The sequence below is a fragment of the Myxocyprinus asiaticus genome, chromosome 40 (assembly GCF_019703515.2).
Source record: "Myxocyprinus asiaticus isolate MX2 ecotype Aquarium Trade chromosome 40, UBuf_Myxa_2, whole genome shotgun sequence".
NCBI classification, from domain to species: domain Eukaryota; kingdom Metazoa; phylum Chordata; class Actinopteri; order Cypriniformes; family Catostomidae; genus Myxocyprinus; species Myxocyprinus asiaticus.
In genome coordinates this window covers 28,582,208-28,598,294 of record NC_059383.1, presented here as the reverse complement: position 1 = coordinate 28,598,294, position 16,087 = coordinate 28,582,208, and the positions used below count along the sequence as shown (strand labels likewise).

The 16,087-nt window shown below is 36.8% G+C and overlaps 1 protein-coding gene across 1 annotated transcript; it reads right to left on the bottom strand.

Moving 5' to 3' along the window:
- Positions 1-3,428: 3,428 nt before the first annotated feature.
- LOC127431086 (zinc finger protein Gfi-1b-like) lies at positions 3,429-14,148 on the bottom strand. Its single transcript, XM_051681339.1, has 7 exons — positions 14,001-14,148; positions 13,258-13,379; positions 11,175-11,360; positions 10,828-11,057; positions 10,345-10,482; positions 5,173-5,338; positions 3,429-4,690 (listed from the first exon to the last, which is right to left on the bottom strand). The coding sequence occupies exons 2-7, from the start codon at positions 13,370-13,372 to the stop codon at positions 4,512-4,514; spliced, it is 1,014 nt and encodes a 337-aa protein (XP_051537299.1). The 5' UTR covers positions 13,373-13,379; positions 14,001-14,148; the 3' UTR covers positions 3,429-4,511.
- Between the last annotated feature and the right edge of the window lie 1,939 nt (positions 14,149-16,087).

The following is a 16,087-nucleotide window of genomic DNA, read 5'->3' as shown; positions in this document are numbered from 1 at the left end:
TGAGACCTGGCTGGAGTCACTCAGCACACCCTGGATTCGAACTCGTGACTCCAGGGGTGGTAGTCAGCATCTTTACTTGCTGAGCTACCCAGGCCCCCCATTATGGTATTTACTAATAGTAACATGTAACATAACTGTAAGAAATAAAGAGCTACCAAAGTGTTTTTACGTAAGGTATTAGTGGACTGTGGCTGTACTGGCCACTAAAACTGCTTACATTTTATTATCAGATTTTATTATTAGTGGACTGTTTTCATATTTACAAAATCACATGTGAAAGCATTGATCCATAAACTACTCTCTCAACACAAACAAACGCCTCTGTTAAAATAGGGAAGTGGAACTCAGGTGTGTTTTTTTTTTTTTCAGCGCCTGCCCCTTTATTTCCCTTTTCTCCCTCCGGGACTAAATTTGGCCCCCACCCACTTGCCTTAGTCCTAAAATCCTGTTTGTTAAGACATTGTCATCCAAATCTGACACCCATTGGCTTTGCTTGTGATTTGCTTTGGATTTACTGTCTCGCTCCAGGATGTGACTCTATAACTGTCCTAACTCAGACCCTGTTGCCGAGGTAATACATGCAATCATTTGCATGAGCACCACAGATTTGTTTACCAACTGTACTGGGAATGCACTGTCAGTTTCCACCCTGATGCAGACACTGATTTCTGATTTCTATTTCTAATGTCCAACCTGTTTCATTAGTGAGCAGGTGTGCAGGGGGCAGATGGGGAACAGGTCAGTAGTGGAAGTGATGTGATTTCTGCCAAACTATCTTCAGCTTTTCTCTTAATCGGTTCCTCTTACAGTAATGGTTGAATGACAACACTTACCTGTAATTTAACACATTTTTTACTATTAAAATAGATCAAACAGTACATATGGCAAAGGTTAAACATCAGTGTACAAATTGAGGGGGATGTAGGATGGTTTCCAGACCCCCATAAGAACAAAAAAAAAATAAACCTGAAGAGCCCCCAGAGTCCCGTAGTGTTACATCTGTTTAAAAAAAAAAGTTTTTTTCCCCTTGATTCAGATTTTCATGAGCGCATTTCAATGCACAATCATACACTGATTTAATAATCCGACAATATGTAAGGTTATGTAACTGCTTTAAATGGTTTTCTTTTAACGGGTTAAGGTCATAAACGGTTTAAGCATAAACCGATCGACACTCATAGAGTTTTGCCAATTACCCTGATTTCGCTCTGCTTGTAAACATATTTACTTCCGTTTTTACCAGCTTATCCAATGTTTGCAAATGTTGTGTGTATGCCTGTTTAGGATTTGACATCAAAAGCATAGAGTAACCGATAATTTCAACACACATCTAAATGCCGTTTTCTTGCTTTGTCAGATCTTTTTGAAAATGGTAATTTTTTGTTGTTATCACCGAATTAAGCCCAAAGTATTCTTTGGTTAGACACAAATGCTAGACGTATTGCAAATTTCGTCATCAGCAGAGTGCTCGAGCACTAAATGTGCGTGGCCCGATTTTTCTAACCGTGCTTACTCTGAATGTGCAGTATGCGTATGCGCCTGGAATTAAAAGCATTAATTAATGGGTTCACAAGGTGGCAACACTCACAACTGAGCTGTTGTTGACACGAAGAGGCGCTAGATGTAATCGCTGGTAAACAACAGGATACAAAAGTAAAACAACAACAGAGGAAGAGGTCGGGAGATCCCTGTATGTGTACAACTTGAGACTAAGGGAAAATAAAGGCATCGTTATGGATCTAACGTCCTGAAGAGAAATAGTCTCAAAGCAGTCGCATCGCGCAACTGCCTGTGTATGCGCGCACAGTCAAATGAAGTATAATTTGAAAGGCTGTGGATTCAACTGAAGGCAGACACTAAGTGTTTGCATCAAATCCGAAGCATACTTTGGGCTTTAGTGTGCATGCAAACACGCTCAGTGATTCGAAAATGACTTTCCCGCGATAACTTTTAAATGCCCAAGGTGCTGTGTTTTTAGAATGGGACTGACACCAAGGACACTCATCTTCACATGACAAGACTAAAGGTACAAATCTTCATAAATTAATGAATGATCACACAAGTGCTGTAATTTATCTCTGTTTTTAGTTTTGTGCTGAAGTGTTGCTTTTATAACAGACTAGAACAGAGGTTCTTAACTAGGGGGCTGGGGCCCACGAGGGGGCCTCAACAAACTCCAAACGGGGCCTCAAGATGACTTTAAATTAGTTAAATTAAAATATGATATCTTTAAAATGATGAAATTTGATAAAATCATGATATAGACCTACAGCATATAAACGGACAGTTCCTGAAATGTCTGGAATCTTGAAATTGAAAGTTTTTATTCTATTTACATTAGAATAAGTTTCTGGGGTCTGAATATTGTCTTGGGCAATCAGGATGCCTCGGAGTCAAAAAGGTTAAGAACCACTGTACATGCAGGTATTTTAAGGTAATTTAAAGTAGTTAGTGCATGATTAAGTACTGTATAAGTGGAGCGGACTTCATTACTACTTTGAAGTCAAATTAATCCGAAAAATCTGTAAAATGAAACTGAATAAGATCCCACCCCTGTTAATACATCCACTGGCACAGAGTTGCATTTATTATTATTATTATTATTATTATTATTATTATCATCATTTTATACAACTCTAACCTCTGATCCAGCTCCACTTTTGAAAAAAGGGGGGACCCCAGACAGCATTGAAAACAACATTTAATGTTCTGAGGGGATCACAGGGGAGTTAAGTAATGTGTGTTTTATGGCATGCCACAGTGTAGACTGATTAGATTTTCCTAACTGTCTCTTTTGTTTGAGAGAGGCGGTATGCATAAAGCTACAGTATGTCAGTATGAATTTGTTTGGCAAAGCAGCTGGAACTCTACTGATGGGAGTGACCTGGGAGGGAGATGTCAGTAAATCTGTGAGTTTTTCTCAAAGATGGCTTAGGTCAAAATGTTTGCACAACTAAGACTACGGAGTCATCATCCTGCTTGGTCAAACTTTGCAAAAGTTCTAAGAACACAATAATCATCCCATTTATTTATCTAAATGTATTTGTTTTCCTGTGTTGCCTTACTCTGCCAAGGTTAAGGGGACTGAGGTCTGTTTTTTCAGCCACAGTTTACAAACCTGCTAGGCAGGAGATTTGCATGTAGAGTTCCAGGTACCTATTTGAATGAAGCTTTATCTCCAGTCACACCAGAGATTTCACACAGCCTCTGGCAGTGTGCAGAACCTTCGGCAGGGCCAACGGAACTGTGTATCCGGATCCTCATCAGGGCGGAGACACAAAAAGACAAACGCTGCAAAGCCTTGTTTGCTAACTGTTCTAATTTTTTCACTGTTCCATGACTGATTTCTAATACATTTACACTACATACTTCAACCTACAGTTTAATAATCCACTTTTATGAATTGACCATGCACCTTACAACACCATTTCAATATTTATTTAGCATTCTTATTAAGACACAAAAGTTTCTATAAATAGAACAGAACAAAAAGACTAAATCAAATCAAATCTAAACACATACAATCTTTTCACAGCAATTAAAAGCATTCATATAAAAAGTGTCTAATTTTAAGAGAAATAAAGGATTCAAAAGGTAGCACACAGGACACTTCTGAGAATATGCTATTGAGAGTGAGAAATATGGCATGCTAACTTACATGTGGATGTGATTTAATAGTTTGAAATTCAGATAGAACTCATTTACTGGTCTTATTCATCTTTTCAGGTTACCATTTTATGAATTACTTGATTTAATAGAGGAGAAAATTCTGAAGAGGAAGGTGTATTCTACGATGTGAAAAGATGGTCTGTGACTTCTTAAATGATTAAATACAAGGGTCCAATACAAGTTAAGTTCAGTTGACAGCATTTGTAGGATAATGTTAATTACCACAAAAATGTATATAAAAAAAAAAAAAAATAAAGAAGCAAAAATCAAGGTTACAAAAGTATAGCCACAAGATGTAAATAAAATGCATGTTAACATGATTTTAGTTTAATAAAAATTACTTACTAACCTTTTCTGCGTAAAGTTATATTCAATTTTACAACTTCGTTGCCATGATGACATATCGTCTGTGACAAATAACTAAAAGTTAATCCGCCTAGAACAGTAGTCTGCTGCAAAACTCAAATAATACACAAGTTTTAACAGAACAATTAATGTAAGTGATTTTATAAAATTATAAGCTTCACATTTCTGCCTTTAAACCCTCTAAAAATTGTCCCCATTCTCTTCCATTGTAAGTGCCTCACTGTAACCTAGGTTTTGGCTTTTTTTAAAGAAAGGGAGGGACGAGTCTAAATTAATTTTTGTGGTTATCAACATTATGCCACAAATGCTGTCAACTGAGCTTAATGTGTGTTAAACCGGGAATGTTCCTTCAACATGAGTTGATTTAAAGTAACTAAACCTCCTCATTTCACATTCTTCAATTGTCTTTTTACCAGCCCTTGGCTTGCATACAACAGACATAGGTGGTCTTCATTCCTTCCTTGCTGTCCATCACATCATTTAAGGCTGTGCTGACTCTCGTGGTGTCTACGAAGATCCACTTTCCTTTGGAAGCCCTTGGAACAAATCTCACAACCGAATGGCTTGAATCCGGTGTGTTTGCGACTGTGGGTAATGAGGTTGGAGCTCTGACTGAAGGCCTTCCCACACACCTGGCATTTATGAGGTTTCTCACCTGTAAACATAACATTTAACATAATGACATTTTTTCATGCGTTTTTGTAAACTGAAAGCCTTTTTAATCAGTGATAAAACAGTTGTGAATCTTTGCTTTAAAAAACAGCTTGAAGCTAAGATTTGCGTGCCACCCAGATTTGTTCTGTTTTCCAATACAGGAGTGGCTGCCTGCTACAGCATACATGCAAACATAACTTTCCGAAAGGCTTCAGCAAAGCAGGAAGACTAGCTATGCAAATCGAGGCAACATTTGTTTAATTTTCTTTTCTTGATTTATCTGTTGCTGTGCCACTCTTCGAAACACCCTAGAAAGTGTATCTCTATTCAGGATAAACAAGAGTCTGTTTTACTGATGGACATAGAATGAGTCCAGGGATAACACTTTGAATGTATTTCCAAATAACATGGGAACAGTTATTCAGCTACATTAAACCACAAATGTTCTTGTTTATCAGTGCCACACATCTCATGACATCTCACCTGTGTGGATGTAGGTGTGTTTCTTCATATCGGATTTCTGGTGGAATCTCTTGCCGCAGTATTGGCAGGGGTAGGGCCGTGTGTCAGAGTGGATCAGCAGGTGAGTGGACAACGTTGAGGAGCGTTTGAAGGTCTTTCCGCACATCTTGCACTCAAAACTTCTTTCCTGTTCACACAAATCGACAACAACAACATTAATTACTATCAAATTTCTTTTAAAAGCCAAAATGCAAGCAGATCTCAAATGGGACCTCCTACTACATGTTTTTTTGCCTGTTATTTACTTGTTTTTGCAAGCAAACAAAATGTGCTTAAGTTAGTCAAGATCAAAGTCAAATACATCAAAAGGTACATTTTGTTTGGTAAAACAAAACAGTTGCTATTAAACAGGATTAAAAGGATTAGAAACCATGTAACATACAAACGAGGAACAATTTGTCAACAAACATCACACAAATGAAACAAAATGACTATCAATAACAAAAGCTAGATATTTTTAAGAAGTAGGGAAGTAATTGTGTAGCAAACCCAAACAAGCAAAGAAATAAAGCTTTTTGGTTCAATGTTCTCTACTACAACAAACTACTAGAAAAATTTCTAAAATTCCAGAAGTAATATAATGGCCCTTTCACACCAAATGCAAATTTTCATAGTAATTTCTCGGCTCAACAAAGATTTTAAAAGTGAGAAGAGTGAGCATTCGTGAGCTGACAAAGTGAGATTTTTTTTTTAGGGTGAATATGTAATCTTTTTTCTCGCCTGGTGATGAAACGAGCCTTGGATCACTTGTCAGGAGCCACTGCAGTTAACAAAACCATGCAATTAGTGGCACTAAAACACAGAAAGCTGTTTTGCTCAATGATATTAAAAGCTGAAGTAACTCAAGGAAGCCATCCTGAACCGGCAGTAAGAATGTGTATTTTATTTGCATCAAATGTCTCAAAAATTTCATTTCTCTTATGGGTTCTCTCAAAATGTAAACAATATTGCATCTGAAACTGCATCCCAAGCATCCCTGACTTGTAAAATTCTTATGTGGATTCTCTTCATATTTCATATTGCTGCATTTTTGCGGTTATCTGAGTTACCATAGATTTTGTCAGTCTTAACCAGTCTGGCCGTTCTCTGTTGACCTCTCTCATCAACAACAGTCTCTAGAATTTACTTAGATTGGTGGCAAAAACAAACAAACAAAAAAACAGCCAGTGAGGGTCAGTTCTGTGGATGGAAGTGCCTTGTTGATGAAAGAGGTCAACAGAGAATGGCCAGACTGTACAATTGTCGTGGGAAAAATAACATCTTAGAATGCTATTCTGAGATGCGGGTTGGCACAGTTTTGGCGGCACGAGAGGGACCTACACAATATTAGGCAGGTGGTTTTAATGTTGTGGCTGATCGGTGTATGTATATATATATATATATATATATATATATATATATATATATATATATATATATATATATATATATATACACTGGCGGCCAAAAGTTTAGAATAATGTACAGATTTTGCTCTTATGGAAAGAAATTCACAATGTATAGTAATGACATTAATAATGTGAAAAACTACTATTACAATTTGAAAAAAATGTTCAGAACTTCTTAAACTACTTCAAAGTGTTCTCATCAAAAACTCCTCCACGTGCAGCAATGAAGGCTTTGCAGATCCTTGGCATTCTAGCTGTCAGTTTGTCCAGATACTTCCTGTAGCACTTGCCATAGATGTGGCTGTCTTGTCAGGCACTTCTCATGCACCTTACAGTCTAGCTGATCCCACAAAAGCTCAATGGGGTTAAGATCCATAACACTCTTTTCCAATTATCTGTTGTCTAATGTTTCTTTGCCCACTCTAACTTTTCTGTTTCAAAAGTGGCTTTTTCTTTGCAATTCTTCCCATAAGGCCTGCACCCCTGAGTCTTCTCTTTACTGTTGTACATGAAACTGGTGTTCAGCGGGTAGAATTCAATGAAGCTGTCAGCTGAGGACATGTGAGGAGTCTATTTCTCAAACTAGAGGCTCTGATGTACTTATCCTCTTGTTTAGTTGTACATCTGACATTCCACATCTCTTTCTGTCCTTGTTAGAGCCAGTTGTCCTTTTCTTTGAAGACTGTAGTGTACACCTTTGTATGAAATCTTCATTTTTTTTGGCAATTTCAAGCATTGTATAGTTTTCATTCCTCAAAACAATAATTGACTGATGAGTTTCTAGAGAAAGCTGTTTTTTTGTTTGCCATTTTTGACCTAATATTGACCTTAAGTCTACTGCATACTGTGGCAACTCAAAAACAAACACAGAGACAATGTTAAGCTGCATTTAATGAACCAAATAGATTTCAACTGTGTTTGATATAATGGCAAGTGATTTTCTAGTACCAATTTAGCAATTTAGCATGATTACTCAAGGATAAGGTGTTAGAGTGATGGCTGCTGGAAATGGGGCCTATATAGATTTGATCAAAAATTACTTTTTTCAAATAGTGATGGTGCTTTTTTTTTTACATCAGTGATGTCCTGACTATACAGTTGAATGCCACTTTGGTGAATTAAAGCATCAATTTCCTTCCGAAACAGCAAAATCTGTACATTATTCCAAAGCTTTGACTGCCAGTATATATATATATACACACACACACACACACACACTACTGGTCAAAAGTTTTGAAACACTTGACTGAAATGTTTCTCATGATCTTAAAAATTTTTGATCTGAAGGCGTATGCTTAAATGTTTGAAATTAGTTTTGTAGACAAATATATAATTGTGACACCAAATTAATTTATTTCATTTCAAAACTAAAATGTAATAAAAAATAAAAATAAAATTTTTGAAATTGATGACTCGGACCAAATAATAAAGAAAAGCAGCCACTAAGTGCCCAACATAGATGGGAACTCCTTCAATACTGTTTAAAAAGCATCCCAGGGTGATACCTCAAGATGTTGGTTGAGAAAATGTCAAGAGTACATGTCTGCACATTCTAGGAAAAGGGTGACTACTTTGAAGATGCTAAAATATAACAGTTTTGATTTATTTTGGATTTTGTTTAGTCACAACATAATTCCAATAGTTCCATTTGTTATTCCATAGTTTTGATGACTTTTATTCTAAAATGTGAAGAAAAAAAAAAGAAAAAATTATAATAAAGAATGAGTAAGTGTTTCAAAACTTTTGACCAGTAGTGTATATACAGTGCATCCGGAAAGTATTCACAGCGCTTCACTTTTTCCACATTTTGTTATGTTACAGCCTTATTCCAAAATGGATTAAATTCATTATTTTCCTCAAAATTCTACAAACAATACCCCGTAATGACAACGTGAAAGAAGTTTTTGAAATCTTTGCAAATTTATTAAAAATAAAAAACGGAAAAATAAAAAATCACATGTACATAAGTATTCACAGCCTTTGCTCAATACTTTGTTGAAGCACCTTTGGCACCAATTACAGCCTCAATTCTTTCTGAGTATGATGTTACAAGCTTGGCACACCTATTTTTGGGCAGTTTCTCCCATTCTTCTTTGCAGGACCTCTCAAGCTCCATCAGGTTGGATGGGGAGCGTCGGTGCACAACCATTTTCAGATCTCTCCAGAGATGTTCAATCGGGTTCAAGTCTGGGCTCTGGCTGGGCCACTCAAGGACATTCACAGAGTTGTCCCGGAGCCACTCCTTTGTTATCTTGGCTGTGTGCTTAGGGTCGTTGTCCTGTTGGAAGATAAACCTTCGCCCCAGTCTGAGGTCCAGAGCGCTCTGGAGCAGGTTTTCATCAAGGATGTCTCTGTACATTGCTGCATTCATCTTTCCCTCGATCCTGACTAGTCTCCCAGTTCCTGCCGCTGAAAAACATCCCCACAGCATGATGCTGCCACCACCATGCTTCACTATAGGGATGGTATTGGCCAGGTGATGAGCGGTGCCTGGTTTCCTCCAGACATGATGCTTGCCATTCAGGCCAAAGAGTTCAATCTTTGTTTCATCAGACCAGAGAATTTTGTTTCTCATGGTCTGAGAGTCCTTCAGGTGCCTTTTGGCAAACTCCAGGTGGGCTGTCATGTGCCTTTTACTAAGGAGTGGCTTCCGTCTGGCCAATCTACCATACAGGCCTGATTGGTGGAGTGCTGCAGAGATGCTTGTTCTTCTGGAAGGTTGCCTGGTTTCCTCCAGACATGACGCTTTCCATTCAGGCCAAAGAGTTCAGTCTTTGTTTCTCATGGTCTGAGAGTCCTTCAGGTGCCTTTTGGCAAACTCCAGGCGGGCTGTCATGTGCCTTTTACTGAGGAGTGGCTTCCATCTGGCCACTCTACCATACAGGCCTGATTGGTGGAGTGCTGCAGAGATGGTTGTTCTTCTGGAAGGTTCTCCTCTCTCCACAGAGAAATGCTGGAGCTCTGTCAGAGTGACCATTGGGTTCTTGGTCACCTCCCTAACTAAGGCCCTTCTCCCCCGATCGCTCAGTTTGGCCGGGCGGCCAGCTATAGGAAGAGTCCTGGTGGTTCCAAACTTCTTCCATTTACGGATGATGGAGACCACTGTGCTCACTGGGACCTTCAATGCTGCAGAAATTGTTCTGTACCCTTCCCCAGATCTGTGCCTCGATACGATCCTGTCTCGGAGGTCTACAGACAATTCCTTGGACTTCATGGCTTGGTTTGTGCTCTGACATGCACTGTTAACTGTGGGACCTTATATAGACAGGTGTGTGCCTTTCCAAATCATGTCCAGTCAACTGAATTTACCACAGGTGGACTCCAATCAAGTTGTAGAAACATCTCAAGGATGATCAGTGGAAACAGGATGCACCTGAGCTCAATTTTGAGTGTCATGGCAAAGGCTGTGAATACTTATGTATGTGATTTTTTTTCGTTTTTTATTTTTAATAAATTTGCAAAGATTTCAAACAAACTTCTTACACGTTGTCATTATGGGGTATTGTTTGTAGAATTTTGAGGAAAATAATGAATTTAATCCATAGCAAAATGTTGAAAAAGTGAAGCGCTGTGAATACTTTCCGGATGCACTGTATATATATATATATATATATATATATATATATATATATAAGATTTGCTGGAGCCTATTGTCATCTGACACATTTTCTTGTTCATGATGTTAAAGAAGACCCTACACGATATCCCAGTAGCTAAACTTGACATCACCCTTGTTTGTTCTTACCTGAGAGTGGACGTTCATGTGTTGCTCTAAGCTAACTGCATGGCCAAAGCTCTTTCTGCAGATGCTGCATCCGAAAGGACGTATACCACTGTGAGAGCGTCTGACATGAACCTCCAGGCCATGAGGGGTGGAGAACACCTTCAGATGAGAACAGAACCCAGTGGTGAAAATTCTAAAAGACAATTCTGTGTCATCAGACTGAACATTCTAATTACCATCTCCTTCTGTGTTCCACAGAAGAAAGAATGTCATATGGGTTCAGAACAACTTGAGGATGAATAAATGATGACAGAATTTTCATGTTTGAGTGAACTATCCCTTTAAATATGGAAAATAGCAATGAAAAAGAATGAGTGTGCAAACAGTACCAGCCAAAGGTTTGTACATTCATTCTTTATGCTTTATTCTTTTTATGCTTAATCAAGTAGAAGAATAGGCACACACATTCACAACCATTCACATATGCCATTCATATCTGAATACCTTGTTGCAGGTAATGCAGTGGAAGGTGTTAGACGTAGGTGAGTAGTGTGTGCTGCAGTCAAGCGCTCGTAAAGGCTCTGAGCTCTGCTTCAGGTGAGCTCCATACAGGTTGCTGGCGTGCTGCAGGAGCGATGGAGAAAAGCTCATCTGCCTGAAGTTATATGGTGAGGGAACATGATCCCAGGCATAAGAGCTCTTGTAGTAGGGAGGGAACTCTGCCAGTTGAGGCTCTGTTGGAGGTAGTGTCAAATATGTCCATTATGTGTGGACATTGTAACACTGAAATCATTCAATATTATACCAGTTCTTCATATTTAACTATCAGCAAAAAAGAGTCAGTCACTCACTGGATATGTAATAAGCCCGGCTGGTTGTAACAGGTAGCTCAGTGAGAGATGGTATCTCGTAGTCAGGCTCTGTCTCACACTTGATAAAGTCATATGGGTCTTGGTGGGATAGGCGAGTGACAGAATCTAACGGGTGCTGCTCTGGGGAATTGCGTTCCTTTGGTTCCAATGGGACCAGTGCTGGGACTAAGAAATCACAACAAAATCACAAGATATTGTAAACAGCAGCAATTTATCTAATGACATACAGAGGCCCCAGATGTATTCAGACATTTCAGTCACAAATGCATGAATTTCATTGATTAGATAAAGAATGATCAAACCAAGTGGCATTTGCAAACAAATGAGGCTAGCTCATTTACTCACCCTCATGCCATCTCAGATGTGTATGACTTTCCTTCTTTAAGCTTTTTCATCTCTGTTGGTCAATTGAATGCAAGTGAATGGTAGCCAGAACTTTGAAGCTCCAAAAAGCACATAAAGGCAGCATAAAGTAATCCATACAACTCCAGTGGTTAAATCCATGTCTTCAGTAGTGATATGATAGGTGTGGGTGAGAAACAGATCAATATTCATGTCATTTTTTATATAAATCACCACTTTCATTTTCACTTGCACATTCTTTTTTGTTTTTGGATATTTGTATTCTTTGCGCATATTGCGACCTCCTAGACAGGGAAGAGAATTTATAGTAAAAAGGACTTAAATTTTGATCTGTTTCTCACCCACACCTATCATATTCTGAAGATATGGATTTAATCACTGTAGTCGTACGTTACTTTTGTGCTGACTTTTTATGCTTTTTGGAGCTCCAAAGTTCTGGCCACCATTCACTTCCATTGTATGGACCTACAGAGCTGAAATATATTTCTAAAAATCTTCATTAGTGTTCAGCAGAAGAAAGAAAGTCATACATATCTGGGATGGCTTGAGGGTGAGTAAATGATGAGAGAATTTTCATTTTTGGGTGAACTATCCCTTTAATTATTTTTGCAGTTGCATTTAATCTAGTCCAGAAGTCGTTTTTAGTATCAAAAAGTGTCCAAATACTTTTAGTCTTATAGCTAATATCTAATATGTTTTTAAAGCAAACAAACTTATTTTCCTGAAAGGTTTTGTTTGAAAAGTGTGCTTGAGCTGTCTTTAAAATAAATGCCACTTGATTTAATATTTTATGTATGCCTAATACAAGTACATTTATACATTTTTAAGTGTGGCTGAAGTTTTGGCGACACTGTATTCACTGGAAACACAAGCTGATCATCTCTAAATGAAAACAGATAAAACATGTAAGGTTAAATAAGAGTATTCAAATAAATAGAGTCGAGGAGCCTACACGAAAACCCCTGGCAGTATAATATAGAATCACAAGAGACTATTCCGCCTAAAACTTAATTTTAACTCCAATATAATCTTTTTTTTTTTTTTTATGATTCATAATAATAGCCTATTCGCAGTTATGATCCTGTGAGAATGCTGGCCTCTTGTTTGAATGGGCCTAGTTTGCTTATCCTTGACATCCACCCAAACTGTTCGACAACTTTAAAATCTGAGGTTCTAAAAAACGCTTAAAGATGTCCGTCTAGCGCATGCTTACATAAAAAATAATTAAAAATAATAATAATAATAATAAAAAATTGAAAACTGCGCACATTAGGCGTAAACAGCACCAAGTGTCCAAAAATACTATCTTAGCGCTGCAGCTTTTGAGACAGCCGAGGAATCAAATGCGAAATCATCACAAATATCAATCTGACAGATGCTCATGCAGCCCAACACACCCACTCAGCAATTACAAATCATGTTTTCTCTGAAACTGAGAATGAGAGATTGTAGCCTATCATTTCAATTATTTTGAACAAATAGGCTACGAATAAAAATGTGAAGCTTATTATATTTGACTGTAATAAGCTATCATCTTCTCATGAACTCCATATGTCAAACCAGACACATTGAAAAGTAAACGAAAGTTGAATTGAGGCTGATTTTTGAACAATTAAAATAATGCAACTGTTTCAACGATTAGAAATATGTTGGCAAGTATTTTAGTTTAGCTAATAATACTCCTAATAATAACACTTACTTGTCTTGCATGCTGGTTCCGAGAGTTGTTTGGGTTCACTTTGCTCGGTGTCGATCGGTCGAAGCACGTTGTACGATGAACACTTTTTACTCTTCACCAAAAACGATCTTGGCATGATGACTCTGTAAAAACACCGATTTGTTGTCATACTTTTTTATTTTTTATTTTTTTATTTTTTTTGTGTGTGATCTATAAATAAACAGAAACACGTCCACAACAATGATAAAACAAAACTTAAATTGATCCGGCTAATTACAGATGACAAAGAAACCGTAAAAAACTTCAGAAATAAACATATGACCTGTTTAATGTTTAAAAGCAACCTGCTCTAAACTCCTGCAATAAGACCATTTTCTATTCAATATCTAAATAATTATTTAACGCATTCAATCTGTAAATAAATAACACGTCAAACAATAATAATCTGCTTATAGCCGAGGAATTGTTTGTGCCTAATTTTTGCTTTTGCTATTGATGTTTAGGCAAGTTTCAGTCAAAACCTTTCCCTGGTTTGACACACATATTTCATAACATATGTTAGTTAGCCTATTTTAAATATAGCCTAATTGGTAGTCATTTAAAATGATTTAACAAATATTTCTTTGATTTAAAATTAAGCAACATCTACAGTAATAATTCTGATACTTTGCACTTTTGAAAAACAAAACTTTTACTTTTTATAGCCATTAATTAAAATAAATACCATTATTTGCAAACTTTGTTTTCTATGAAAATGACTTTACCTGAAATTGTGTCAAAATCCTTGTTTAATTACTTTGTTCTGCGTAAAATAAATAAATAAATAATTTAAAAAAAAACTGCAGGAAAATGAAAATCCGTTGTGATGTTTAGAAACTTAAGCACTGAGTTTGTTGCGTTGGGTTTTTCAGCTCCCCTCCCTGATTTTCAATCCGATAATTTTGCGCTTGAATCTGACTGTGCTTTCAGCCAATGGGATGCAACACACAGTTGCAACATTTGCCTACAAAACTGAATGGCTCAAGTTTAAGATAAAATCAATAAATAAATACTGGTTATTATTTTACAATTATATATATAAAAAAATTGTTTTACATTTTTATTATTATTATTATTATATACTGCATTTTTACTATGCATTTATGCTGCATAATAAAAATTTTATTTTAAAAGGTTAAAATTTTAAAAGGTTAATTGTTAACAGAGCAATTTGTTAAAGGGTAAATTTTTCCACTAATTTAAAAAATCCACAGATGCTGTAATGACCAGTTACTAATTTATCATCATTGTAGGTCATCTGTTGACTTACCTCCTGTAGAACAGCTAGTGGGCTTAAGACATAAGATCAGTGGGACCTTGCACGCTTGAAAATACCCCTTTAAAAATACACACCAAACCTGTAATGTTGGTACCTCTGAATGTTTGCTTAGTGTTATTTGCACAGTTGTTTTTTGGTTGCAGCCTTTAGGCGATTTTTTTTTTTTTTTTGTTTTTTTTTAGATCTTTGGTTTTAAAAGCACAATTAGACTCACTTGTTCTGTAACGTTTAAACACTGGACGCTTTAAGAGTCCTACATGTTTACATGTAAAAATGTAAATATAAATAAATGTAAATCTATCGACTACTGTAAAAGTGTTGCCCTGCTAGCATGTTCCTCCACTAAACATTGTGAATGTAAAGATTCACTGGTGATTAATTTCATAGTGTAGTTGCATTTGGCAAACACACGATAGAGTATTTACGCCACCCTGTGGATTGTTGTTGAACTACAGCGCACTTAAATATTAAGTGGCCTGGGCTGCAAGGTCTGGCAGCTAATCAACTTTAAAAACAAATGTTTATATACGCTTGAATATGTGGCCCCCATAGCTGTCAGCTTATAGAAGGACCCCTCAAATAACTGATAAAAAAAATAAAAAAATAACTGGTTGGAAAAAAGAAGATACTGATATTTTATTTTGTGTGGTACAAATGTAGGCTGCTGACCTACAAATGTAAAGTTTGTTGATACAAGCTATAATGTTGGTTTGACAAAACCGTGTCTGAAAGTTTAAAATAGTTTTAAATGCTTGAAGTTAGACATTTTTACAGGTCTTACAGTGAGAGAAAGAAAGAAAGAAAGCATCTTATAGCAGATTAAAGGGCTTGTAAGTTTTGAGCACTGAAGTTTGAAATCACGAACATTCAAAAACAGACTCTTAGATCATTTAAACATTCTGTTAATATAATCTAGTCTAGGGGATTTGGGCTAACATGACGCCTTCACAGGGCTTTTTCGATGGGAGAATAATAATGGTAGCCAAGCTGTACGGTCAATGCAAACAGAATTTACAATAAAATCACCAAAGAGCTTTGAAGCTCTCACAGTGGAGGATAAAGTCTTTGAAGGTTATAGGATATAGGGATGATCACTTCTGAATGGAACGCACCCCATCAGTCAGATGAGTTAGAAAAGATATAGCAGTGTGAGCCAGAACTGCCTAAATTCTTTGCCAAGTTTTACCAAACCCATATGTACATGCTGTAGGAGTCTATTTGTTAAATTATTTATATTTAAAGTGTTTGATGAAGTTAAAATATGTCATAATGTATTATTTCCCCTTTAAATATATGCATGTTTACACACTTATTACACATTTTGTTACATTCTTGTTTTTTGTATGCATCATTTGTAGTATTTACAAGTATTTACATTGATTTTACATTATGTTTAACAAATGTTAAAATGGTACTGTCTCTTTAAGAACAGTGGCTGTTCAGCAAACCTGTTTTGGTTGAGCGGTTTCTTTACCACAACCGTGCTGTATGTTTGAATTAATCTGACTTTAAATAACAGAACGGGTATTAAAA

Coding starts and splice junctions, on each gene's coding strand:
- LOC127431086 (XM_051681339.1), bottom strand. CDS start 13,372: ATGCCAAGATCGTTTTTGGTGAAGAGTAAAAAGTGTTCATCGTACAAC. Junction 11,058..11,174: donor CCGGGCTTATTACATATCCA/GTGAGTGACTGA, acceptor TACCTCCAACAG/AGCCTCAACTGGCAGAGTTC. Junction 5,339..10,344: donor ACATGAACGTCCACTCTCAG/GTAAGAACAAAC, acceptor TTGTGTGAACAG/GAAAGAAGTTTTGAGTGCAA.